This window comes from Carassius auratus, chromosome 14, assembly GCF_003368295.1.
Source record: "Carassius auratus strain Wakin chromosome 14, ASM336829v1, whole genome shotgun sequence".
Classification (NCBI taxonomy): domain Eukaryota; kingdom Metazoa; phylum Chordata; class Actinopteri; order Cypriniformes; family Cyprinidae; genus Carassius; species Carassius auratus.
This window is the reverse complement of record NC_039256.1, coordinates 1,266,524-1,291,718: the sequence shown is the minus strand read 5'-3', so window position 1 is coordinate 1,291,718 and position 25,195 is coordinate 1,266,524. Positions and strand designations below refer to the sequence as shown.

The following is a 25,195-nucleotide window of genomic DNA, read 5'->3' as shown; positions in this document are numbered from 1 at the left end:
TTGTGTGTGAGGAAAGTATAGCAAAAATTTGTGCTTAATTTATATCATGTTACGCGGGCTCGGGCTTGGGATTTTACAATCGATTCAATGAACACTTATGTCTAAAAAAATAGAAAATGCTTTTTTCAGAAAAAAAAGCCCTACACAGGACTGCTGCATACTGGATGTTTTTCCCTTTTCACACCATTCTTTATAAACCCTAGAAATGGTAGTGCGTGAAAATCCCAGTAACTGAGCAGATTGTGAAATACTCAGACCGGCCCGTCTGGCACCAACAACCAAAATTGCTTAAATCACCTTTCTTTCCCATTCTGACATTCAGTTTGGACTTCAGGAGATTGTCTTGACCAGGACCACACTCCTAAATGCATTGAAGCAACTGCCATGTGATTGGTTGATTAGATAATTGCATTAATGAGAAGTTGAACAGGTGTTCCTAATAATCCTTTAGGTGAGTGTATATAGTACCAGTCAAATGTTTAGACAGATGAATGGGAAAGTGTCCAAACTTTTGACTGGCACTGTACTATAATATACACAAAGAATATCGGCCGATATATCGGTATCTGCTTTTTTTTTTTTACTCCTTAATATCAGTATTGGCCCCAAAAAAAAACATATCAGTCGGGCTCTAGTTCAGAATAACATGATTATTTGCGGGTGAACTATTCCTTTAATAGCACCAACGAACAGTAATTTTTAACATTTCTTTCTGGTGCTTCAGTTTTCATTTAATAAACACGCTACAGCAAAAATAAGTTACCTTCTCATTCTTTTCCTCTTCCTTCTCCTTTTCCTTCTCCTTGTCCTCTGTCTTTTCGGAGGGCACGAGCACCATGGTGAGTTTGCGGGCGATCTGTTTGGCCTCCAGGATCTCTCTCTTGTGCTCTTCCACGATGCTGGAATCTAACGGGAGGAGCTGTGTACAGACACATGATTTAGTCAGTCTGACCTGTGCTGTGTTGGTCTATTTAGTTATTTTTTTATGTTTAGTCTAGGTTTTGTAAATTTAAACTAAGTCACATATTAGTTATGCTGAACAGGTTAAAATTATAATAACTACATTATAATTAACAACAGTTTCAGCTCAAGATCCTCCTCTGCTGAAGAATAAGCGTCACCTACATATTGGATAAACTACAAATGTTAATTTATGGATGAACTATTCCTTTAAATCTAAGTTCTATTAAGACTTTTTGTTCTGTCAGTTGCTATGGTCATCACTGTCAATCATCACCAGACGGTAATTTACTCGAGCATTTAAATGCAGTCATCACTCCCACTGCTGTTACAGTGTATGTGTTGCCCTTGGCCAGCTTAGCAGCATGAAAAATTGAACTTATTCAAATTGTGAGAGTTAAAGCAGGCAAACAACATCCTGCACTGGGGAAAACTCCTGCAATAGTCCAGGAAGCTGACGACACTCTCTTAACCTTTTTAGTGTTTTGTTTTAAGGAAAGGATTCATAATGAAATCAGTGCCTATTCCAAACAAGTTCAATCAATTAGTATTATTTTTTTAATGTCATCTTAAAATGACTACAAATTGTATTTTGCCACCTCAGGCCATCTAATTCATTATTTTATAACTATTTTTCGACCTCATGTTTTGTTATTTTTGTCAACCCTGTTACTGACACAAGCGTTACTAGATAAATACTATAGTTTAATTAAAACTCATACGCCACTGAATGATATAGGCATTAGCTCAATAATGGTATACCAATGGCGACCACTAAAATGTTTGAACTTTAAACAGACAATCTTTAAAAACAGGGTCAAACCTAATCGGTCACCCCTGTTAACCACAAGTCAAAACCCGTTGACAACTTTAAACAAATTGCTAAAAGCTAGGTAATAGTCAAGTTCACAAAATCAAAATATTGTACACTTTGAAAGGATTTGACTTGTATATAGTGATTATATTAAAGCTGCAGTAGGTAACTTTTGTAAATATATATTTTTTACATATTTGTTAAACCTGTCATTATGTCCTGACAGTAGAATATGAGACAGATAATATGTGAAAAAATCAAGCTCCTCTGGCTCCTCCCAGTGTCCTATTGCCATTTGCAGAAAGTCATCCACTCCCGGTAAGCAAACAACCAATCAGAGCTGCGGTCCGTAACTTTGTTTGTTTTCAAAATGTAGAAAAATGTATATAATAAGCGAGTACACTATGAATCCATTTTCCAAACCGTGTTTTTAGCTTGTCCTGAATCACTAGGGTGCACCTATAATAAGTGTTTATATCCGGACTATTTTAGATTGCTTCGGGGGTACCGCGGCGGAGTAACCCAGTACCTTTGTGATTCTTCATAGACATAAACAGAGAGAAGTAGCTCCGGCTACGATGTTCTTCCGCAAGACGCAAGCAGTTCTGTTTATTAACTGCTAGAGCGTCAAAAGTTACCGACTGCAGCTTTAAATGTAACCGTTTAAGAATGGTAACAGGGTTGACACTGCATGGTTCGGTACACTACTGCTCCAGACATGACTCCTCCACTTACATGAACGTAGAGATCTTCAAGAGCGATGAGGTTGTGTTGAAGAAGAGCGGCAGCGATGTGGTACAGAGATGATGGCGTTTCTCCATTAGGCTCCTGTGAGAAAAAGAGAAAACACCAGATTAACATGATTACAGACAACGAACTTGTCCAAGAGAAGGCGAACAAACCCAGCTGCACAATGTATTGTTCACTATGTGCAAACGATTCCTGTCCTATTCCTTTTGAGCATTTGACCGCAGCAGATTCCTAATACTTTTGTTCATCGGGGGAAAAAAAAGTTATGACAGAAAATGATGCTTGACAGCAGTCATCTTGTATGAGTCAGTGAATATTACTGCACAATAACATGAACTAAAACTAAAGAGAGTTATCAGAACAGTTGCCATGCCAACTGATGTACTCTTCACTGCAATGACAAATGTTCAGAAACAATGACTGGAAATATTTCTGAAATTTTGCCCAGCACTGGCTGTGTTTTAAAACCGAACACGCCTAACCTGAAACTCAACATTAACAGTACACGTGAGGGTCGGAAATTCAATTTCAAAAAGAGGTAATATTTGTCCCCTGGAGTGATTTCCATTTTTTTTTTTTTTTCGGATAATGACGGTGTTAAATGTATCAGTGTTGTCTTCTTATAAAATATTCCAAATTAGCCAATTACTTCAATCAGAATACTGCAGACTGTTACCAATAAAATGTTAGCCATCTGTACACTGCAAAGGTGGAACATAAGCTGGCATGTTTAATTACTCTAAAATTACACAACAACATTAATGCATAAATGTATCATTTATCTAAAATTATTATTAAGTCTTTACAAGGTAAGGCTGCAATATTACAAAAACCATTACTGTCATTTTACACAACCATTTATGAATTATTTTATTGATTTTTATGCATAAGAAAATTAAAGGTGCCACAGAATGCAAAAATCACTTTTATAAGGTGTTTAAACACAGTTGTGTGACTGCAGTGTGTGGAAACAACAAGCATAGAATGGCAAAAATCCACTCACTCATTATCTAATAATTCCAAAACATCATAAACACATAAAAACATCTCTCCACATGACTCTGATGACATAGTTGGTGAAAGCCCCGCCCATTTGTGATGCTGTCTGTTCTATTAGCATATACACAGCCCTGAATGAGAAGCAGCGGTCCATCATTACTGTTCTCTTGCTGTAGCTGCTGAATGTACAATGTCAGTGCCAAAGAGCCATTAAAAGAGGAGTCTCCATAGACCGCTGAGGACACAGTGGTTACATTTCATTTTCGAATGAAATGGCCCGAAAAAAAGGAAAAAGTCCTATACTTTGTGCTAACATTTTACACCAGATCAACTACCTCACATACAAGAGTCAGTTCAGCGCTGGAATTGTGCAAAGATTGCTTCTGAAAGATGGATTGAATGCTATGTGCGCAAACATCCAGATTACTAAGTAAGCATCACAACACACAACAATTTCACAACAAAAACCCTCCCGCGGACATGAAAAGCAAGCCGCGGAAACAGTGTTAAAGTAACACCCAAGTCTTTGCAACACTGGAAGGGAGACGGAAGCAACAGCTCATTTATATTTAAAAGGGACATACACATAAACAGAGCGTTTTGGCTTATGCCCTAAAAGTGCAATTTCGAGAAAGTAATACAAAAAATTTTCTTTGGGGTATTTTTTGATAAAACTTTGCTTAAATTCAAAGAACAATTTAAAATATTGTATTTGTGCATTATATGGCACCTTTCAGACTTCACATTGGTTACATTAATGAAACTATGAAAGACAAAACTTCACAGAAACGTGTGCGATTGTTTGTTAACCCCTTTGCGTGCAAACATCGCTGACGGCCCCAGTTTATTATTGTTTCACTTTCACAGCACATTAAACATCACTGTCTTACTTCATCTGGACAAACTGTGCATCAATGGAAAGTTTAAAGACTCAAGCTTCGATATTTGACCAATATTTTGATAAAACATTGTTGCAGTGACAGATATTTAGTCATTTATGTCAGGAGTGCAAAATAATAAATCCGTATTATGCCACATTTTGAATAGAAATTCACAACTCACTCATATTCAGTCATGTCAAGAGCGGTTTATTTGTGTTCACATAGACTCACTGAACAGCGTCAATAAGGATTTACAGACCAAAGATGCATATCTGCGGTAGGGGTGTCCATGGTTAACCGGTTAACCGATTAACCGTTAAAAATTGCGTAACCGAGTGAAACATTTTGCTCGGTTAAGTTACGTCAATGGCGTGCATTGAATTTAGTTGTAATAAATTTTTGCACCACCAGAGACCGCCAGAGCGCTCCCAGACATTTGTAATGTCCACAAGAAGAAGTCATTTTTCTATTATGAAGCGGGCAAAAAAAAGTACAGCGTTGGACCACTTTAAAATTGACAGTGACGGGGCAAAATGCAAGTATTGCAATACAGTGCTTAGATATACTTAAAGTAAAACCTCGTTGTTGTAGTCTCAACAGCCAACACCCGGGCATCATTAGGCCGGTCAGGACACACTGGATGCGTGGCGAAAGCATCTCAGCTGCGTGGCGTGTCTGTTTTTAATTCGGTTCCCATGTTAACAGGTTAGAGCTTGCCGACTGCCTGTGTGAGACGAGCGGCTCAGGCGCGGCTCGACGCGTGCATGCTAGAAATAGAACCGACGCCTTGTTGGAAGCGTTTCCAGGCAAAGTATAATAGGAAAATATGTTTATATGTCATTTTGTACACAAATACATATTAATTCATGACATTTTGATATTTGAAAGTCTATGGGTTGATATAAATATAAAAAAGATATAAATGTAATTAAAGTAAATAAATAAATAATTATCGATTTTCAAATATTGTACCTGTCAAACATACTCATAGTCATAGCCTTAGCGAGGCGGCCGCGGAGTCTCCTTGTTATACATTCTAGGCTTTTTCTCAAATTCAGATTGTGTTAATGGGCGGCATTATTAGGCAGTTTTAATAGGACAATTTGACCGGAGAGATTACATTTTGTCGGATTTTTTTTTTTTCGGCCAATGTCCGGAAATTGCTATGGTTATGGTTACTATGGCACACTATGGTTAACCGAGTATTAACCGCTAAGGGCCTCGGTTAACGGTTAATGAAAAACTTGAAAACGTGCAGCCCTAATCTGCGGAGATATATGGATATATTTACTGATGTTTACTTCATATTTCTTCAGACAGAATCGTCATTTCTATTCATTTTCCACGGATTTACGCGATCAGATGATAAACAGCCTCTCCCAGCGATCTGTGTGTGCGTGCAGTAGTCACAGCTCGTGCGGTGTGTGACTCAGACTCTGATTGGGTCTTTCAAACGTCAATCTTAGAGTTTCATATCTGGACACCGCCCCATCGTGTCACATGCTTCCTGCACACTTCCTGGTAGTTATCTGGCCAAAACAACACTGAAACACCTCTGTACACACAAAATATCCGAATAATAAACCCGCGATTACGATAGTAAAGCTTGGTATGAGAATTTCTTGAGATCTGGGGCGTTTTTATAAAAAAAATCGAAAATGTACATCGGAAATGCTAACTTGTGCAGCGATGAAAAAGGCTACCAATAACATATTTTTACAACAGTAAACGACCAAATTCCACCCCTGATCGCTAAAGGAAGTTATTATAAACACTCGATCGGGGTTTAAAGTGAGTTTTGAGTAAAAGTGTACTAATAATTTCATAAATTGTCAGATGTAGCTTGATGCTAACGTTAGCACCAATGCTACTAATAGCAGGTGCTTTTCTTCTTCATAATGCATTTTTGTCTCAATAATTCACGTAAGGTCGTAAGAAAATGTTTTGTTGTATTTTTATAGTAAGACTTTTGATAAATAAGGGCTAAATGCAAAGAGAGACTGAAGTGAGATCGCTGCTTTGTTGCTTTGTAAAGCCTGAAAAACCACAATCAAGGCTAATAAAGGTGGAATAAAAACAAAAGAATAATGATAAAAGAATAATGCGGATAATGTGTCATACTTGGCGGAGGTGTGAAAGAACCGTTTGGTGAGAACAATACAATCATGATTCGGGCAGTTTTCAACAGTGAAACATACACAAAGAGCACAGGAGAGTTTACATGTGAGATCTTACAGAGATGACAAGGGCCATAAATCAATCTGATTAGCCTTCTCTAAAAACACACATGACATGGCCTTAGAAAATATTTCATAAAATTCACAGTTTTACAGATTCGATTATGAAATTTTTTATGAAGTCTTGGAAGACTTGTGGCCTTAGCTACACTGTGTTTTCAAACTCATTTCCTACATCAAAATTTTTTTAAATACATTTAAAACATATGTTTTTAATATTTTTATTTTTGTTTTTATGTTTGAGCTTATATATCTCTATTATCATAACAGTCTGAGTGATTCTGATTCCTGAACAGTAAACTTTAAAGTGTCAGCTTTGTGAACAAAGGTTGATTATGTATCTAGTCAGAATGAATCATGAGCAGAAACCTTTTTATTTTGGGTATGTAATTTCGGTCTCCATGCCAAAAAAGGGGGGTTACTAGTAAGGGGTTAATGCTCAATACTAGGGATGTAACAATTCACTCAACACATGGTGCGATCCGATTCATGATTCTGATTCACAATACGATTTTCTAATTAAAAAAAATAAAAAAATTTGATTCAAGCTGTCCTTTTATTATTTCTCAGGCATTATTTCATATTTCTTCGTGAAATTGAAATGTGTTTATATGAATGAAATCTGGTTTATTTTTCCCCATATTCTATTTTCCATTTTCAAATTCCATCTTACTAGATTGTATTTTAAGGGTTACATTAAACATATTAATCAGACACGTCTACTTTTCTATTCCTCCGTGTGTTTTACAGCTATGAAAGTGTGTTCTTAAAGTACGATTACTAGTAAAATGCAGAATCATACCCTTTTTAGAAGCAGGGTATCGTTACACTTTTTCAGTACCAGTATATCGTGCAACACTACGGTGTCTTTCATTGTGTGGATCTGCATGTAGGAACCATACACAATGCTATTCGATGGAGCGTACCTGGTGAAACTTGAACTTGAAGCCCAGCATGTGGCAGAGGGTCTGGTGCTCGCACATGTAGGACTTGATAAGAGGGATGAAGAACTCATCGTGTTCAGAGCGACACTCGTACACCTCCAAGATGATGTCCAGCACACGGTTTGGGTCCAGATTGAAGCATCCTGAGGACAGAACATGGACTGCATCAGCTCATGATCTCAGTGATGGTCTCTCACATGGCAGCTGGTTCGAGCTCACTCAAGTGACCATAAAGTGCTGTATTTGGCTCACTGCGCCCATCATTATCAGGGCTCAACAGAGATAGCCCAATGACCCGGGGCAAATGTGAGAGTTTCATCTGTCATTTGCACCACTGCATTGACACTAGATCATGTATTACACATATGTTCTTTATTAGGGGTGGCTAGATACCACTGTTTCCATATCTGATACAGTCACGGACACTGATCTGCTGATACTGATGCCAATCCAACACTCATGCTGTTTCTTTTTAAGATATCAATCTAGAATAACTACTCTTCATTAACTTGCTAATTACACACTTACATATTACACTTGTGTGTGTGTTCGTATTACGCGCAAACTGTGCTTTTGTGCATTTATGTGTTTGATGCGAATTCGCACCTACCGCTCAAGTTGAAAAATTTGAACTTTGGCGTCAATTGGCGTCAAAAGTGGAAAAGACCCGAGTGCTCGATCAACATCAGCCATCTTGCAAACAGACAACCGCTGGCATTTGCCCATCCCACAAGCAAATTTGGCCTCAGATGTGCGTAAATTTCGCTTCAAACTTTTGCTTTCTACGCGCGTCTATTTCGCTCTAGACGTGCGAATGCATTCAAAATGTTCAAGCGGCAAACTAGATGCGTAAGACGCGAATTTGACGCTCTAACATAAGTCATTTGTGGTTTAATGCATATTAGGGACGCGAACCGTTTAAAACAATTCAGTTAGATTTGGTGAACTGGTTCAAGAAGATCTGGTTACATTGAATGATTCAAACCGGATATTGCTAAACTGCAGTGTTTTGAACTCGCTCACAACAGACACGGAAGAGAAGACAATTCAATAATGCAAGACAATTAATAAAGTCTAAGTTTTGCTAGTTTTGGATCAAAATGCATTTTCGATGGTTCAAAATATTCTAACTGACCCTCTGATGTCACAAGGACTACTTTGATGATCGAACTGTCCCTTCAGCTTCAATGGAGGGACTGAGAGCTCTCGGACTAAATCTAAAATATCTTAAACTGTGTTCCGAAAATGAACGGAGGTCTCACGGGTTTGGAACGACAGGAGGGTGAGTTATTAATGACATAATTCTTATTATTGGGTGAACTAACCCTATAAGTTAGAATATTTATGTATGTATGTATGTATGTATGTATATATATATATATACACACTTTTCATGTGTACACTCATCTACTGTTACTAATCATCCTCCCACTATTCATCATATCACGTCTGGAACTGAACAGCAATATTAGATGTATCTGAGCTCACGAGTCATTAGGACGGGTGATGCAGTGCGTACTATACCGATTAATGACTTGATGTTCTCCAGGACGAGGTGGCTGCTGAGATTCCCCGACAGATCCTGCCCAAGCTCCGTGATCAGCTTAGCGTAGCCTTCATTCTCCTCCCGCAACAAATTGAACTTCTGCTGTTTGTAACTAAAGAGTGAAAGACAGAAGGTTACAGCAGAAAATAACTTCATGCAGTCATCTGAAACTAATGAAGTACATCATGAGAGCTGAGGTCTGCTGGTCGAGTACGAACACCTCATGTTAATGAAAGGACTGCTGGGTGTCACGTAACAGGGGCTTTCAGGCCATACTGCTCTGTAATCTTGATCAAACTCATTAAGAAAGACCTACACGAAGGCGTGAAATTAATCCTCATCATGGGAGTTCAGTGCTATGCTTTTCATTTACAGCTAAATGAGGCTGGGGACATCTTATAGATTCACAACAATCTCTGAACGTGCAGAAAGCAGCGACCCGTGTCTGAAAGAGAAAAACAATGAACTCGAGGTGTTTTATACCCAGCGAGGTCAACCTCTGCGCTTCAGATGCAAATGATCGCACACTAAAGAAGTCACAAGTCAGTTTGCCATTAAAAATAGCCATGCTGTTCTCCCTCATGTTTAGATATTAGTGACCTCAAATATCCATTTTACATCGATTCAGAATAATTGAAACTGTTTCAATACTCATTTTCCTCCTATATACGATTACCAGCAGTGTTTCTCACCGTCTCGTTTCTGTTTTATTGAAGTATAGAGTCCACTGAACTTTCACAATGACTCACATGCACATCATTTTCAACATCTTTGTGGACAGATGTTTATATTTCTATTACAATAGCATTACTTCTGTTATTATTCAATCCCAATTATAGCTCTGGGCAGTCTTCAACGGGGTTTCAGTTGACGAGAAAATACTTTGTTCAAAAGTGAATTACATTAGATACTGATCAAATCAACCAAAACACTGTGCCATTTGTATCTTTATGTTATCAAATATTGATATATCTCAAGGTCCTGTACTGAGGTTAGAAACTGCATTTTTCTGTTAACAGTAAAACATTTCATAACATTTTAAAGGATTTTATAGTTCTTAAATAGTATGATTTGCTGAAAAGACAAGACTGGCTATAGAGTGCAGCAGCTCCTGCTTTAACACGGTTTTATTTGAAACAGTACTTTTATGAAACATTAATAAAGAATTACACATGTCCTTTGGAAGCTCAGCACTTGTATCTGATGTTCACAGAGAGAAACATGGCAGGAGGAGAGAAGCAGCCGGTGCTTCAGAATGTATCGAACGTCATTAAAAACAGATATTTGAGCACATTTCATTTTTTACGAAAAGATGCATGAAAGAGAAAAGGTGTGGGACGTGAGTGATGGGAAAAGAGGAAGTCAGTGGGACACCGGCGCTGACTAAAGCCTCGCACAGAAAGAGTCTCTCAGAAAACACGAGATCCTGAATTCAGTTCACTCGAACAGTCAAATACACATGCAGTTATATCAAAATATCTGTCGTGCCAAGGGATCCCCTAAGTGTAGTCAGTTATAATTGTTTTATAATCAATTCATTGACCACTGAATCATAATCGAATCTTGAGGCAAATGAAGATTCACAGCACAAACACTGATGAAGCTTGAGAGCTTTATGATCTCATTTGCAGTGCGAAAGAGTTCTTCTGGTGTGATTTTCTTCATTTGATTCCACAATTGGAGGATATTTCTTTGCTGAATTATGGGTAATGTAGTTTTTCACCAGGAACTCCACTGTTAAATACTGAAATAATGCTGGAAAACGGTTTTAACCAGGCAAGTACCGTGGATTGATTACACGGCGCTCTGATAGCTACAAACACCTCGACTGACTGTAAACCACACACTGGTTTAAGAGAGAATGCTGTCTAGGTAGGCAAGATCTGTATGTATTCACAGGGAAAGATGCAATCGATCCAATTTAAGGTGGAAATGTGACTTACAATAGTTTGGTCTTGATTTTGACAATCTTCTGGTTGAACTGCTGAGCCTGTTTGATCAGCCCCAGAGACTCCAGCGTTTCTGGATCCAATCTCTCCTTCAGCATACCGTCAGGAACACAGACCTGAAAACCACAGACAACAACGCCTTTAATTAGACACTCTTCCCCAACACTGCATCTATCAGGGGCTTAAAACCAGAATTATAATCATCAAAATGCTTGAATATCATCTCAGCATCCATCAGCGAAGCACTGCCCACATCCGACCTCAATGGCCTTCAGCTACACTTACATAAGACACTAATAACACTGTATAACAAGTGTGTATTTGCATACGAATCAGCCGTACAGTGGTTTAGATGAAAAGAAGAGAGCAGGAGCACTGCAGGTCTTCATGAGTCACCTCGACTGCCATCACAAACACCTCGTGTTCTGCCACGACGAAGATGCGAATCGTGCTCCGGTTTGAGGCCTAGCTCAAAAACCCACAGCCGAAGTGAAAGGGTCTTGTTTAATTCCAGCACCGCGCTGGAGGTTCGTTCAGGGGAGGTGAGCGGCCCTTTGTGGCTACAATTTCATTTTTCACTGGAGGACAGAATTTGGGCCACTCAATACTCTAACGCTGCTAATCTTCAGAGTCAGGGGAACGGCCACCCACTTCTGTGTGCTCGCAAAAAAACCCCATTTGGTCATCTGCAGTGTGTGCTGTAGCAGGAGAGACGCGTCTGGAAGTGCATCACTGCCACACAGTGGTCACGCTGCTCTACTCACCAAACAGGCTCCGACCAGCTGGGTGAAATGATCTCGCTTGTGTTTCTCCTCCAAACAGCCCGTCTCGATATCTGCAAGATCATCAATTACACATGAATCAGACATACATAACGTAGAAATCAATTCTTGAGGTGTTACGTACATCTACTGCCATTTTAATGAATGGTTACAGCAATTATTTGAAAGCACACACTGTTCTTGTAGACAGGCCGTTAAATAAGCTTTGTAAGGAGAAATGAATCCAATTGCTCTTCGTCAGGGTAGATGCCTTCTTCAATTTCACACAGATGTCACCGAGGATGTGAGGGATGGTCTTAGTCTTTACAACGGCATGCGGATGCATAAAGGTTTCAGATCACATGGCATCTTCAACGCTCACAAATTGTTTTTGTCTACTGAAGGTTTTTTGTAAAGACACACACACACACACACACGAGTCGGGTATAGTTGGATTTAGAAGATTATGAAAGTAACTCATGTTCACACTGAACACACACACACACACACACACACAACCGCTGAATGAGGTTCAGTTGGGTGAAAACACACTGGGAACACACTGATCCAACAAAACCCAACAAACCTGTTCGGTGGGGTTTCTCTGCAGTGTTTATGAGGGCTACAAGAAAGCTGTCTTTTTTTCTTTTTTAGTCAAAACTCTTTTGTCTGGGACTCCTTAGGCCCATTAGTCGTTTTATATAATAATACATTTATTAATATAATAATAGAAGTATCATCATCATTGTTACTAAAATTATTAAGAAAGAAACGTTATTATAATACAACTGCACTTTAAAATAAATGCAAAGATACAGTGAGAGAAAGCACAGTGGAAAAGGAACATCAAAAGATTAGAATAAATGTTTTTTTTTATTTTTTACATAACTCCTGTTGATCTTTATTTTATTTTTATTTTATTTTTTTTAAAGGCCAGGAATATCAACTTCACACTAGTTGGTGGTTAGCTGTAAGTGGATTTTAACATTGTAAAGGATATTTTCAGTAGTAGTGACTGTGGCGAATGGGTGCCGTCAGAATGAACAAAAACATCAAAACTGTGTGTTTGCATGAAAAAAACCATTAAGATCATTTGGAAGAAAATGACATTTAAATAGTTGCACTTTTAAAAGAAGATTTATGATAATGCAAAGAGTTTATAAAAGAAATGTAAAACATAATTTCTAAACCAACGATGATTTGATTATCCTCATTTCATCTGGTCCTCACAATTCATTAATCGGTAACAAACTCTGTGTGTTTTCTGTAGGTTTCAAGAGCTGTGCTATCTCCATGTGACATTACATGAACATTTAAATCAATCACACGGTGTCTGACTAATGAAGAGCAGAGTTCAGTAAGACTAAATTCAGCAGCAAACATCTGTCAGACGGCCATTTTTCAGTTTAATAAGCAGGTTCACTCATGCAGGTAACACATCAGGCTCTCCTTCATCAGCGTGAGCATGAGTAAACATACGGCAGGGCTTACCTAATATACAGAACACGTCAGCTAAAACAGAAGCCATATCGTCCCGCAGCTCCTGAAAGACAAACACAATTGCTTTTAATGGCACATTGCACAAACTTCTACAGCATTTCAATTCCACAGAATTTGATGGTCTCTTTTCCAGTTCACTGGAGGACGGTGGACAGTACACAGAAGCAGAAGCTGGTGATCAATCACTGAACACTTCGGCTGGATGAGATGTCCCAGCGGCAGCAGCAAAGCAATCTGTGTCCACGCTGCACAGATCAAACCAGAGAACACGCGTGACGTCTGATTCAAACGTTAACGGAGATACACACGGGACTGCAAACTCCACAGACTTCCTGAGGGTGCTGGGACAGGAGAGTCCTGGCAGAACTTCACAAGGTGTTTGCATTAGTGTGTGAGGCGCTGGGACACTTCTGACCCATCAGAAGCACTCGTGTGACAGCAAAGAAACTCAACCAGTCAGAGTCGGAGTCAATAATCGGACTTCAGAGAAATCAGTAATGCAGAGACGTTTCTGTTTAAATCATGTGTTAGGTGAATCAGAGGAGATGTTAGGGTTAGAAGCCGGTGGCTTTCCATTAACTAATGTTCCCTCAAAAAGCAGCTTGGGTTTGTTTAACTAGATTAATAGACTTGATTTTGGAGCTTGAGTGTCTCCATCCACATTCACTTTATCACAGTGAAAAGCGTCCAGAATGAGTTTATGGTTAAGTGAATCACACAGGATTAATACAGGGCTGATAGTGAAAAAAATTCCTGAGCCTGAACTTTTTTTCCTTGCCCCCCGAGAGGGTATTATGTATGCGACGCACTTTTAACACAACTTGTTGGCCCCTGGGCCCAAATATATAAACAGCCTAAGTATGTATAACCCTGATCATCATTATTGACAAGTGGCTCTTTTTTAGATATTTTCATATTTGCATTATGCCCTCAGTATTATTCAAGAAAACACAGCATTTTCTTCTCAATATGTTCAGTGCCTACATTGACCTTATTAGCCCATCTTAGTACAATCACTGGAAGTAAATGCTGCAGATGCTACAGTCATACCAAGACAGGTCAGTAAGTGCCATTACTTACGTTTGGAGTTGAGAAATATGAGACACAATTGCAAACACCTTCGCGCATGGAGCATTGCCTTAACCTGTATCAATCTATTTGACAAAGACACGAGGCCCGCCCCTTAACTACTTCTGATTGGCTCATGAGTCGTTGAGCGTTAAAGCTGCTCTCTGACCTGCGCATCTCACATCTAAATGACAGATCAGTACGACGACATATAGTGCCATGTAAAAAAAAAAATATATATTTAATAAAAAAAAATCTAAGTTTCCGAGATAAAGTCGAAACTCCGAGATTAAAGTCGGAATATTCAGAGAATAAAGTCGAAATATCTAACCTCTGCAAAAAATAATAATAATATTAATAATAAAAATAAAGTCGGAGAATAAAGTCGAAATGTTCCGAGAATAAAATACTTTATTCCGTGCGGAAACAAGGCTATGGTTGTGACGATGACGCACTTGATTTATTAGCCTATGTAGCCTACTGCTGTTCTGTTTGCATAGACAGAACATAGCAAAACGTTTAGATATAGTTTCAGCTATTAAAACAGTTCCGTTTTGTATGTATGACACATTGATTTCGTTTCTGTTTTATTAAGTTCACTTCCGCGGTAAAGAGACGTCTGCAGATTTTGTTTGTCTGTAAATACACGGTGCGCTGTCATTCATGATGAAAATAAAACTAAATGTCATTCTCCATGATTTCAATGAATAATCCACCTGGTCAACATAATGTTTTATTCATTGATACTTTTAATTGAATAATGCCTATCACTTGAAACAGTTTTGCTGATTTGTATTTATTAAAACGATGTATTTTAAATTTATATTAGTCTACATCAACTTGTATTCCTTGTAAATAACAATGAATGTGTCGGAGGGTAAGGGGATATTTGAATTATTTATGAATAAACTAGTGTATTCTAAATCAGTGACAAGATCCTTAATAGAAATCTCCACTTTGACACGAGAAATGCATCTTTACAGATATAATGAAAGAGTTTTTGGTTTGATTTTTTTTTATTTCGTTAAGCAATAATTTAAATCTCCCCATCTATGTATTTGATGTTGGTAAGGCATGTATTGTTTTGAGGATAATTCGTTTCTACTGGATAAAAAAAAGTGCAAGTGACGACTCTGTATTGCATTGTGCAAGCTTCCACTCTCCGCAAAAACCATTGGATATGCGCCTATACCTTATGTATATCTGACTAATAAAAAATCTTCCCATTACAACTTAATTAATAAAAACAGAAACGAAATCATTTTGCCATACATACAAAACGGAACTATTTGAATAGCTGAAACGATGTCTAACATAACAGCACATATTCTCTTCCGTGCTTTTAAAAACAGACATCAAATAAACATTAGACAATCTTTTTTATCATTATTATTATTTTTATTATTTTTTTAACATGGCACTAAAACGCCGCCGTAGACCAATATAACCAACCTGATTTTTTTTTTTTTTTTTTTTCGCAGCCACAGTAGCCTACGCCGGAAATCCGGCGTGGTGCCGGAACGCTATCACCCCTGTTAATATGAAGTATGATAGCACGTAAACGATGACAGTATTTGTATTAACTATTAAGAGGAGTAAACCATGCGAGTAACACAGAGAACAGTCTCCGTCACATCACGTGTGACACAAACCCAGACAGTCGATCCTAGTGGTCTCAGAGCAGGGGGGTGGGCTAACGTTATGAGACGGGGTCAGCACTCACCATTACATCAGTCAGGACACTGGCAGCCACATCCACCTTCAGACTGCCCTGGATTACATGCCAGCAGAGCTCGTACAGGCCTGTCTGCAGATCTACAACACACACACAGGATAATGGATGATTGGTTAACCGTTTATAAATTAGGGCTATTCCAGCTACCGTGAAATTATCAATCACGGCAGGAAACAAGTGAAAAAATCTAAGAAGAATGTCAATAAATAGATAATACTAACATCTTGAATAAAAAGCCAATCTTATGAGCAGTATAGTAATTACAGCACAGTTGGCATTTATTGCTAACACTAAAAATACAAACGTAAATGTTGTAAATATTGCTCATGTGGAATATTAAAAACTTGTTCTTCTGACCCTTTACAACCAGTGTCAGTCGCTTTGGATTATCAAGAGAAGAGATGAAAATATTAGACAGGACGGACAGACTCTGTCCTGCTTGAGTGCCACAGAGAAGGAACATATCACTGCTGGCTTACTTCTGAGATTTCCTGTCATTTTTATGGTTTACATGAACAAGGATGTGCTATTGCTTACATTTTAATGTACTTTTAAATTCTGATTTACATGAAAAGCATAATTTGTGTATTATAACTTACAATCTGCACAAATACCATTCATGTATAACACTAGGGATGCACAGAATTCTTGGCTGCCGAAAATGGCATTTTTGGTTTTCAGCATAAACTTAATATATTGCTATTTAATATTAAGGTAACACTTTATAATAGACTAGTTAATGTAGCTTATTAACTACCATGAACAATACATTTATTACAGCATTTATTCATCTTTCCTAATGTTAGTCAATGAGACTACAGTTATTAGTTTATGTTAATTCTGAATGCATGAACTGTTAACAAGCACAAATGATGATTTTAATAGTAAATTAACATCATGTTAACTAAAGTATTTAACTTATAAACCTTATTTAAATGTGTTACTAATGTTAATAAAAATTCTGTCCTATTATATTGTGTTACTTTCAGTAAAGAGAAGGTGTTTGTAGAGGTTTTTTTTTATTATTATTCAGTCACATTAAAATTGAGCTCATTAAAAAGGCATTTTCTGTTTCAGCCAATAATTTTCATTTCGTTGCATCCCTATCTACAAACACCATCACAAGCCCCAGAAGATTAAAGGTGATGACGTGAGCTCACCTTTAACAACCTGAGGACTGCTGGGTTTCCCTGCGAGGTCCTGGAAAAACTGGAAACTGGAAACAGAAAAGACAAACAAGTCAACGGCTAGAAAGAGAATTTCAGTTATCAATAAGCACGTAATCAAAAACAGTAAAGTTTGATTTGCATTGGATTAACAGTGAATGAGGTCTAATAGTTTTTGGGCATGACAGATCAAAAATGTATAACTTATTACTCACTACACATTTAAAGTTTGTTTGTTTGTCTAATCCAGCACCACAATCACCTCAGTATGATGATGCTGAACAACTTTAACACACTCCTTATGACACAGGTTATTATTAACACTTCATTATCAGCTGAATATCCTGCAAACATCTCATCAGTTTCACGAAAACCTGCATGGGTCAAAGTCAAACTACCTGTTAAAGACAGGTGCAGGTGAATATCAATCAGGCAATGCTCAAAACTCTAGTAAGCTGCCTAACAGGACAGACCTGCACGTGACAGCTCTCTGGATTTTAAGAATGCTGCATGCAAAAGCAGTGTTGAAACAAGATGCCTCGTCTAGAAAACCACTAGGTGTAGCATGCACTGGCATCCGCTTCATCACACCTGTTCAAAATGCGGTCTGCTCGAGCGGACAGGCAGCTTGCTATCAGTCCGTAATCAGACCGCCCCGTGTGCTCCGAGACTGTAGTATTCAGAAGCGCTCTCTGGGTAACGTCAGGGCAGATCAGTTCGTTTCAGACTCGAGCGAGATCTCATGAAATCTGAAGGGCGCTTATAAAAGTGAACTCTTTAGCACAACTGACGTTACATCTACACCTTACACTACACACAACCTCATAACACCCCATAATACTGACTCCAGCTCTGCTCAGGGTGTATCAGATCACATTTATCAGCATGAAACATAAGTTTAACACTATGTTACACACTGATAAGTAGACACATGCTAATGCTAACATTGCTAACTATTAGCACACTGACATTATATTCATGAATAGTACTTAAGTATCGGATAAAGTGTCTTACACATTCAGGAACAGAAACTACAGACTTTATATTCTTTATATGGTTAGTGATATATGTAGATGTGTTGGTTATTTTATTGAACTTTGAGTAACGAGTCTTTAACGCGCACTAACGTTAGCTGAGGACATTCACAATGAGGAGAACGATCACCCACGGTGATACAGCCCAAATAAAACAGATATATCTTTATTTTCATCTCCACTTGCCATCTGATTACCAAACTCTTACTCACAACTCATTTTTGCCGGATTTATCCCAGTTTTTTATCCAGTCAGACGGGAGGATCAGCGTCGCCATCTTCCTCCTCGCGCACATTCACTCACCGGATGTTTAGCACACAAGCTCGCGCGCACACAAGCTCGCGCGCACACGCGCGTCAGTGCATCTCGGGAAGCAGGAGTTTTTAATTTAATGTAATAAGTCTCTTCATTTAATTTCATTTCCAATTCATTTAACGTCTCCATGTCATTAATTGTTAAGCTATTGACCCCCCCCCCCAAAAAAAAAAATATATATTTTTCTGAAATGACGATATGCATTGTTTTCATATTTCAGTTGTGTCTGTCGATTGTACAGACAGAGTTGTATCCGCGAGCATTAACTGTATATAAATTATTATCATGTTTAATGAAACATTAAACACGGTGAATCGTTATTCGCACCCAGCAGGAAAACACATAATCATCTTTAAGGGAGAAGAGTTCACAAATAAATAAAATACATTTGTGACCCCGGATCACGAAACCAATCATAAAGGTCACTTTTTTTTTTTTTTTTTTTTTTGAAAAACAAACACAAAGAAATTACATGTGAAAGCTGAATGGATGAGCTTATATAATAGTCAGTGCCAGCATAGGGCTTTTATTTTGTAAATACGAACTGCTTTTGTTTTATGGCTTGAGACTTTTATTTTACCTGCTCTTCCGTTTCGCATCGCATCGCACCACCATCGGACAGGAGTTCATTCTGTCGTGGGCGCAGCGGCTGCTTCAGACATGTATTACAAACTTTTAATAATAGCTTTCCTCGCTGTTAGTTTATACGGCACGCCATCAGATGGACAGAAAAAGAAAGAGGTCAGTGGATCTGAATTGTTTTCCTCCCTCATATACACAGAGTTCACTGTTTACTCAAATCATCTTCTCATAGCTTCGCTCTGGCTCACAACCACAACAAGGGATTAACCGTTTAATTACGTATTATTTTTTGCATGTTTAAAACCCTGTGTTCCATCTATAAATCACTTAAAATGAATGATTGATTTGGGTTTTTCTCAGTGTATTCTGAGCTGACACACTTGGCCTGTGTTTATGTGTTTATGTGTGTGTGTGTGTGTGTGTGTGTGTGTGTGTGTGTTTGTGTGTGTGCGTGCGTGTGCAGACCCTGCTGTCAGAGAAGGTCAGTCAGATGATGGAGTGGACCAGTATGCGTGCAGTGATCCGGCTGAACGGAGAGAAGTTCAGGAGGCTGGTCCGAGCCCCTCCACGAAACTACTCGGTCATCATCATGTTCACAGCACTGCAGCCTCAGAGACAGTGTACAGTCTGCAAGTGAGAGAGAACACGCTCACTCTTGTTATTAACCAAACCTAGTGAACACCATCCTCGCTGAACTACAATAACTGTGAAACATGTTTCTTTTAGCATGTACTGTTATTAATGTAAATGGACAATGGTTTAATCTGGTTTATTTAGAAATGTATCACCAGAATGTATTTTAGAGTTTTAGTCTAATCTACAAAGTCTTTTAGAACCTTTTGTTAAGTGTAAACCTTGTATAATTTATTCAGAGATCATCATGAAAATAGCATTGATGCTGGAATGGCATTAAAGAGTGAATAAATAAATAAATACATAGAGCTTAGACAAAATCTTGGATCTGAACAGGACAGACGTGGTGTAGAGGTCAAGTATCGACTGTAAGATCGCAAACACACTTTACAAACCGAAAAAGACACTGTACGATAATCTGGAGGTGAAGTGCATGCACATTGCTGTTGTTGGAAGCCTACAAGACTTTAACTGTATGTAAAATCTGGCTTTTGAGACCGAGACATTGACTCAAGGAGTGACTTCGGGATGGAGTTTTTTGCAGATGAGGAGAATGTTTGGGGAACTAAAATTAGTCATCATTTCTGCACTGAATCAATGGTGTTAAATATACTTGACATTTCATCAGCGCTGGTATATAAAACACACATTTAGTGTCTTTTACTGTTGTGTTCAGACAGGCAGATGAAGAGTACCAGATCCTTGCCAACTCCTGGCGTTATTCGAGTGCGTTTACTAACAGGATCTTCTTTGCAACGGTGGATTTTGATGAAGGCTCAGATGTTTTTCAGATGGTAACGACTGAAATATATTTTCCCCTTGTACTCGGCTCCAAAAAGGGTTGCAAATGTTGTTTCATGTACAAATTAAAACATGAACCAGTATGTGCAACCCTTTTTATTTCCATAATGTGATTATAATTCAAAGTAAAACATTATAAACAACTTTTTATGTAAAAGAAAAATATAACATTTGCAGAAAATATAGTTTTTTTTTTTAAATATTAAAAACGAACAAGCAAGCACGACCCAGATGTGGAATATAAAAAGTAACAAAGTAATGCAATAAGTTACTTTTCTTTGGGAGTAACGCAATATTTAATGCACTAAACACTGTTCATATCCATATCTGAAAGGAGCTGATAAAAATATTCAATAGTCTGCAATTATGTAATGTCAAGTTGTTTGGTAAGCAAAGCATGTTATTACATTATTAAGTCCAGTAACTTCATTTTGCGCATGCCTTCTTCAGCTTAACATGAACTCGGCTCCGACGTTCATCAACTTCCCGGCCAAAGGCAAACCGAAGACGGCGGACACATACGAGCTGCAGGTGCGGGGGTTTGCGGCCGAACAGCTGGCTCGATGGGTGGCCGACCGGACAGATGTTCATGTGAGTCCAGTGCAGACACACTGAGGATCTGAGCTGAACGCTCACTGCAGTCTTTAACATGCTGTCTGTCTGTGTGTGTCCTTCAGATCCGGGTCATCAGGCCTCCGAACTACGCCGGGCCGCTGCTGCTGGGTCTGCTGCTGGCCTTCATCGGCAGTCTGGCTTACTTACGACGAAACAACCTGGAGTTCCTGTTCAACAAGAACGTCTGGGCCTTCTCTGCACTGGTGGGCATCTGTGTTTTATAACACAAACATGAGTTCCTTCTTCTGTTGATGCCCTTGTAAAGGTTTTAAGGTCGCATTTTAATTTGGGGACATATTCACAGTTTTAAATAATAACTTGTATTGCCATAAACTCCTAATTTGCTGCTTATTAATTAGAGCTGTGCAATTAATGGCAAGCGATCATGATTCGCATCTCGTCAGGAAAGCCGGTTCTTTACTGAATGGATGCGAATGACAATCACATGCGATTAATTGCACAGCTCTATTATTATTAATTGTTGTTAAGGTAGGTATTAAGTTTAGGTTTGGGATCTAGAATATGGTCATGCAAAATAATGCATTAGTATGTGCTGTATATGTACTAATAAACAGCCAATAAGATAGTAATATGCATGCTTATAAATAACTAGTTAATAGTGAGAACTGCTCATCAAAGTGTTACCAGTTTTTAATCAAGCGAGGATAAATTTAGCTTTGAGTGTTTAGGATAAATAATAACTCCAGAATGGCTTTGGTTATAGAGATAGCCACAAAAGCTGGCATGCATTTAAACAGACAAACATGATGCAAAAAATATTTAGCATATTCTAATAAAATGGAAATGAAAGATTTTTGGCAGATGAAAATGACAATACAATAGAAACCCAATTCATTTCTAGAGTCCTTGATCATTGTTCCTTATTCACACCTACCATTGTCTTCATAACAAATGAACACCTGCATATCAGTGCATTCACAACCATTCTCATTCTCCCTACTAACATAGAGAAGTTAGCATGGGCAGGCATTTCTTCAGAACAGATCTGGTTAACATGAACACCTTTCTCTCTCTGTCTCTCTGGATCTAGAGTTTTGTTTTGATCATGACTTCTGGTCAAATGTGGAACCACATCAGAGGACCTCCATACGCTCACAAGAACCCAAACACTGGCCAAGTGGTGAGTTAGACCCAGACGCTAATCATGCAGGGGGCAACATTTTCAGCCATTTTGCCAGGCAACTTTTTTTTTTTTTTTCGCGATATTGCATGCCATGCAACATGCCTTTTTCTTCTTTTCATGTTCCTTGAGTTTAACCAGTAATGTTAATGTTTTTGCTGTCAAACATCTGCACTTCCCACTCTCATTCAGAAAAATGCTCGGTTTTGGTGTTATGTCTCCTTCAAGGCTTGTCAATAAACGACCACTGTTTTGATTGAATAATGCCACTGCATTGCCTCGATTGTACGTTTTCATTTGTTCAGCCCACAGAAACATGTGTTTTTGATTTCAGAGTTACATCCACGGCAGCAGTCAGGCTCAGTTTGTGGCAGAGACTCACATTGTTCTTCTCTTCAGTATCCTTCGTTGCACTCAGATCAGTTGCACTGCGTGATTGCAGTTACATGCTGTGGTTTTAGTCTAGTTCATGTGTTCCTGAGCTCTGCTTCAGATGCTGCGGTAACTTTAGGAATGGTGCTGCTTCACGAAGCCGCGACCTCTGACCTGGACATCGGGAAGAGGAAAAGTATGCTGTCATCAGCCTGTGCTCTTTATGAACGCTTGAGGGATCAGAACAGGGTTGATTGTGTCTTGTTTCTCTGCAGTCATGTGTGTAGCAGGAATCGGGCTGGTGGTGCTCTTCTTCAGTTGGCTGCTCTCCATCTTTAGGGCCAAATATCACGGATATCCTTACAGGTGAGGTCTAATAAATGGACAGAAATATTAATGCAAAGGTCAAAAAGTCTGAGAGCACTAATGAAAGTGCTTCTGTAATGCATTTGTATGCAAAGTACAGCTTATATAACGAGTAAAATTCATTTGAGAATCTCTTGGTATTTGCTTTTAATCTTATTAGAATGATTTCCGAAGGATCGCGTGACACTGAAGTCATGATTTTATATTGCAGTTATATTTCACAAATATGCTTTTGTTTAAATAAAAGCAGCCAGAATGAGCATAAGAAACATCTTTAAAAAAAAACATTACAAATCTTAACAAAATCATAAACATTTGAATGGCTCTCTGTGTGTGTGTGTGTGTGTGTGTGTTTGCGTGCGTGCATGTGTGCGTGTGTGTGTGTGTGTGTGTGCTCTTGTTTTTGTGTCATATCAGGACACAACTCTGTATAATGACATGGGTATGACACAGGTATTACAAGGAGAGGGTGACTTATGAGGACATAACCCATGTCCCCATTTTTCAAAATGCTTATAAATCATACAGAATGAGTTTTTTTGTAAAAAGTAAAAATGCACAAAGTTTCCTGTGAGGGTTAGGGTTAGAGGTAGGGTTTGGAGAAGGACGATAGAATATACAGTTTGTACAGAATAAAAACCATTACACCTATGAGATGAACACACTTTAAAAAAAAAAAAAAAACATGTGTTTGTGTGTTTGCACATTTATGAATGTTAATTTAAGGATTTATTCATATCCATATGATGGTTATACTGACATTGCCTTTTCTTTTTGTGCAGCTTCCTGTTCGGTTAAACGAAGACCCTCGGAGGAACCGTGGCAAATATTAATGCACAAAGTGCCTAAATGTTTAAAATGAGAGATTGATTTGGTAAAGTTCTGCTTGAGCCTGTATGTGCCTTTTTGCTCGTTTTCTTTTATATATTATAGATTACATTTTAAAGGTTTTAATGAAAATGTTAGTTTGTTGGATTTCTCTCCCTGAGTGGTCTAGTGCAGTGGTTTTCAAACCGATCCATTAAGAGCCCCAGTATGTCTCCCTCTATCTGACACACCCACTTCTGGTCTCGCAGTATCCACTAATGAGCTTATGAGTTGAGTCGAGTGTGATAGATGAGGGAGATACTCCAGGACAGGATTGAGAACCACTGCTTTAGTGCAAGGAAAGGTGGACAGAGGATAAACTGAAGCGGATACACTGTATGGCATCACTTGCAAATTGTTTTGTAGCTCATCAGTTTTATATTGAATCTGGTTCAGTAAAATGCATGGATTTGGAAGATGAACAAAAGCAAGCAAGGTGTTTTTAATTCTACCTCATAAATATGCATATCAAGTGTCCAAAGTCAAATCGAAGCCGGTGTAGCTTCTGAGGTATGAGTATGAGGTTCAGTAGGAAATGGAAGGAAAGCTCAGGTGAATGTGGGGTGTTTGCACTGCCTCAGGTGATGATTTCTGCCATTAAAAGTGCCTTGATTCCTTGCTGCATTGTATTTCTTTTGACTGCTCTTCCAGTCAGTCTTTTCATTCTGTCAGCTGGATTCTCCAAAGTGAAACCGCTTAATAATATTAGGTACACAAAGTAATCGTTGGTTCATGGCTTTGTTTGGAGCATTGTGTAATGCTACCTAGTGATTTAGCAGCATTGCTATATCTACTATACAATTCTTTCTTAAGTTTATTGTGCACAATCTCTTCGAGCTGGTACATGCCACAACATCCCAGTAGAAAACGTCTCCGGTTGCTATTGTAACCTTGGTTCCCTGAGAGCAGGAACGAGACATCACGGAGACATTTCTCCATTTTGGGGAGTTATCCTTCTGTTCCAACCTTCACTGAAGTCCTATTTGCTCATGACAGTCTGGCAAATGATGACTGATGACTGGCCAATTTTCGAGAGGTATGCAAATCGCATGCAAATACTCCTATATAAATACTTCTGCTCGAGAGGCAGAATAAAATATTGTGCACGTGACAATCAAGTCCTCTGCGACCTGCGACCTCTGTGATGTCTCGTTCCCGC

General features: G+C 38.5%; 2 protein-coding genes across 4 annotated transcripts in view; one reads left to right on the top strand and one right to left on the bottom strand.

Annotated features, from left to right (window-relative positions):
• Nucleotides 1-18,687, bottom strand: part of LOC113113390 (THO complex subunit 2-like) — a 75,470-nt gene extending 56,783 nt beyond the window's left edge. For all 3 annotated transcript variants that reach the window (XM_026279544.1, XM_026279545.1, XM_026279546.1), the window contains exons 1-10: nt 18,557-18,687; nt 17,305-17,360; nt 16,133-16,224; nt 13,333-13,384; nt 11,845-11,915; nt 11,075-11,196; nt 9,110-9,243; nt 7,568-7,728; nt 2,510-2,602; nt 764-919 (exon numbers count right to left, since the gene is read on the bottom strand). In XM_026279544.1, the coding sequence (XP_026135329.1) occupies nt 764-919; nt 2,510-2,602; nt 7,568-7,728; nt 9,110-9,243; nt 11,075-11,196; nt 11,845-11,915; nt 13,333-13,384; nt 16,133-16,224; nt 17,305-17,360; nt 18,557-18,639 (1,020 nt within the window). In that variant the 5' untranslated portion in view covers nt 18,640-18,687. The remainder of the gene's footprint in view (nt 1-763; nt 920-2,509; nt 2,603-7,567; nt 7,729-9,109; nt 9,244-11,074; nt 11,197-11,844; nt 11,916-13,332; nt 13,385-16,132; nt 16,225-17,304; nt 17,361-18,556) is intronic.
• A 560-nt stretch (nt 18,688-19,247) lies between these two features.
• LOC113113389 (magnesium transporter protein 1-like) lies at nt 19,248-24,655 on the top strand. The gene is made up of 10 exons (XM_026279543.1): nt 19,248-19,400; nt 19,705-19,874; nt 20,551-20,668; nt 21,126-21,266; nt 21,353-21,493; nt 22,342-22,431; nt 22,766-22,829; nt 22,925-22,999; nt 23,079-23,169; nt 23,952-24,655. Exons 1-10 carry the CDS (start codon nt 19,320-19,322, stop codon nt 23,965-23,967), a joined length of 987 nt encoding a protein of 328 aa, XP_026135328.1. The 5' UTR covers nt 19,248-19,319; the 3' UTR covers nt 23,968-24,655.
• The last annotated feature ends 540 nt before the right edge of the window (nt 24,656-25,195 follow it).

Bases quoted from the DNA above. Each gene is read 5' to 3' on its own strand.
- LOC113113389 (XM_026279543.1), top strand. From the start codon at position 19,320: ATGTATTACAAACTTTTAATAATAGCTTTCCTCGCTGTTAGTTTATAC. The intron at 19,875-20,550 runs GTGAGAGAGAAC...TGTTGTGTTCAG, and splicing joins AGACAGTGTACAGTCTGCAA to ACAGGCAGATGAAGAGTACC. The intron at 22,830-22,924 runs GTATCCTTCGTT...GCTCTGCTTCAG, and splicing joins TCACATTGTTCTTCTCTTCA to ATGCTGCGGTAACTTTAGGA.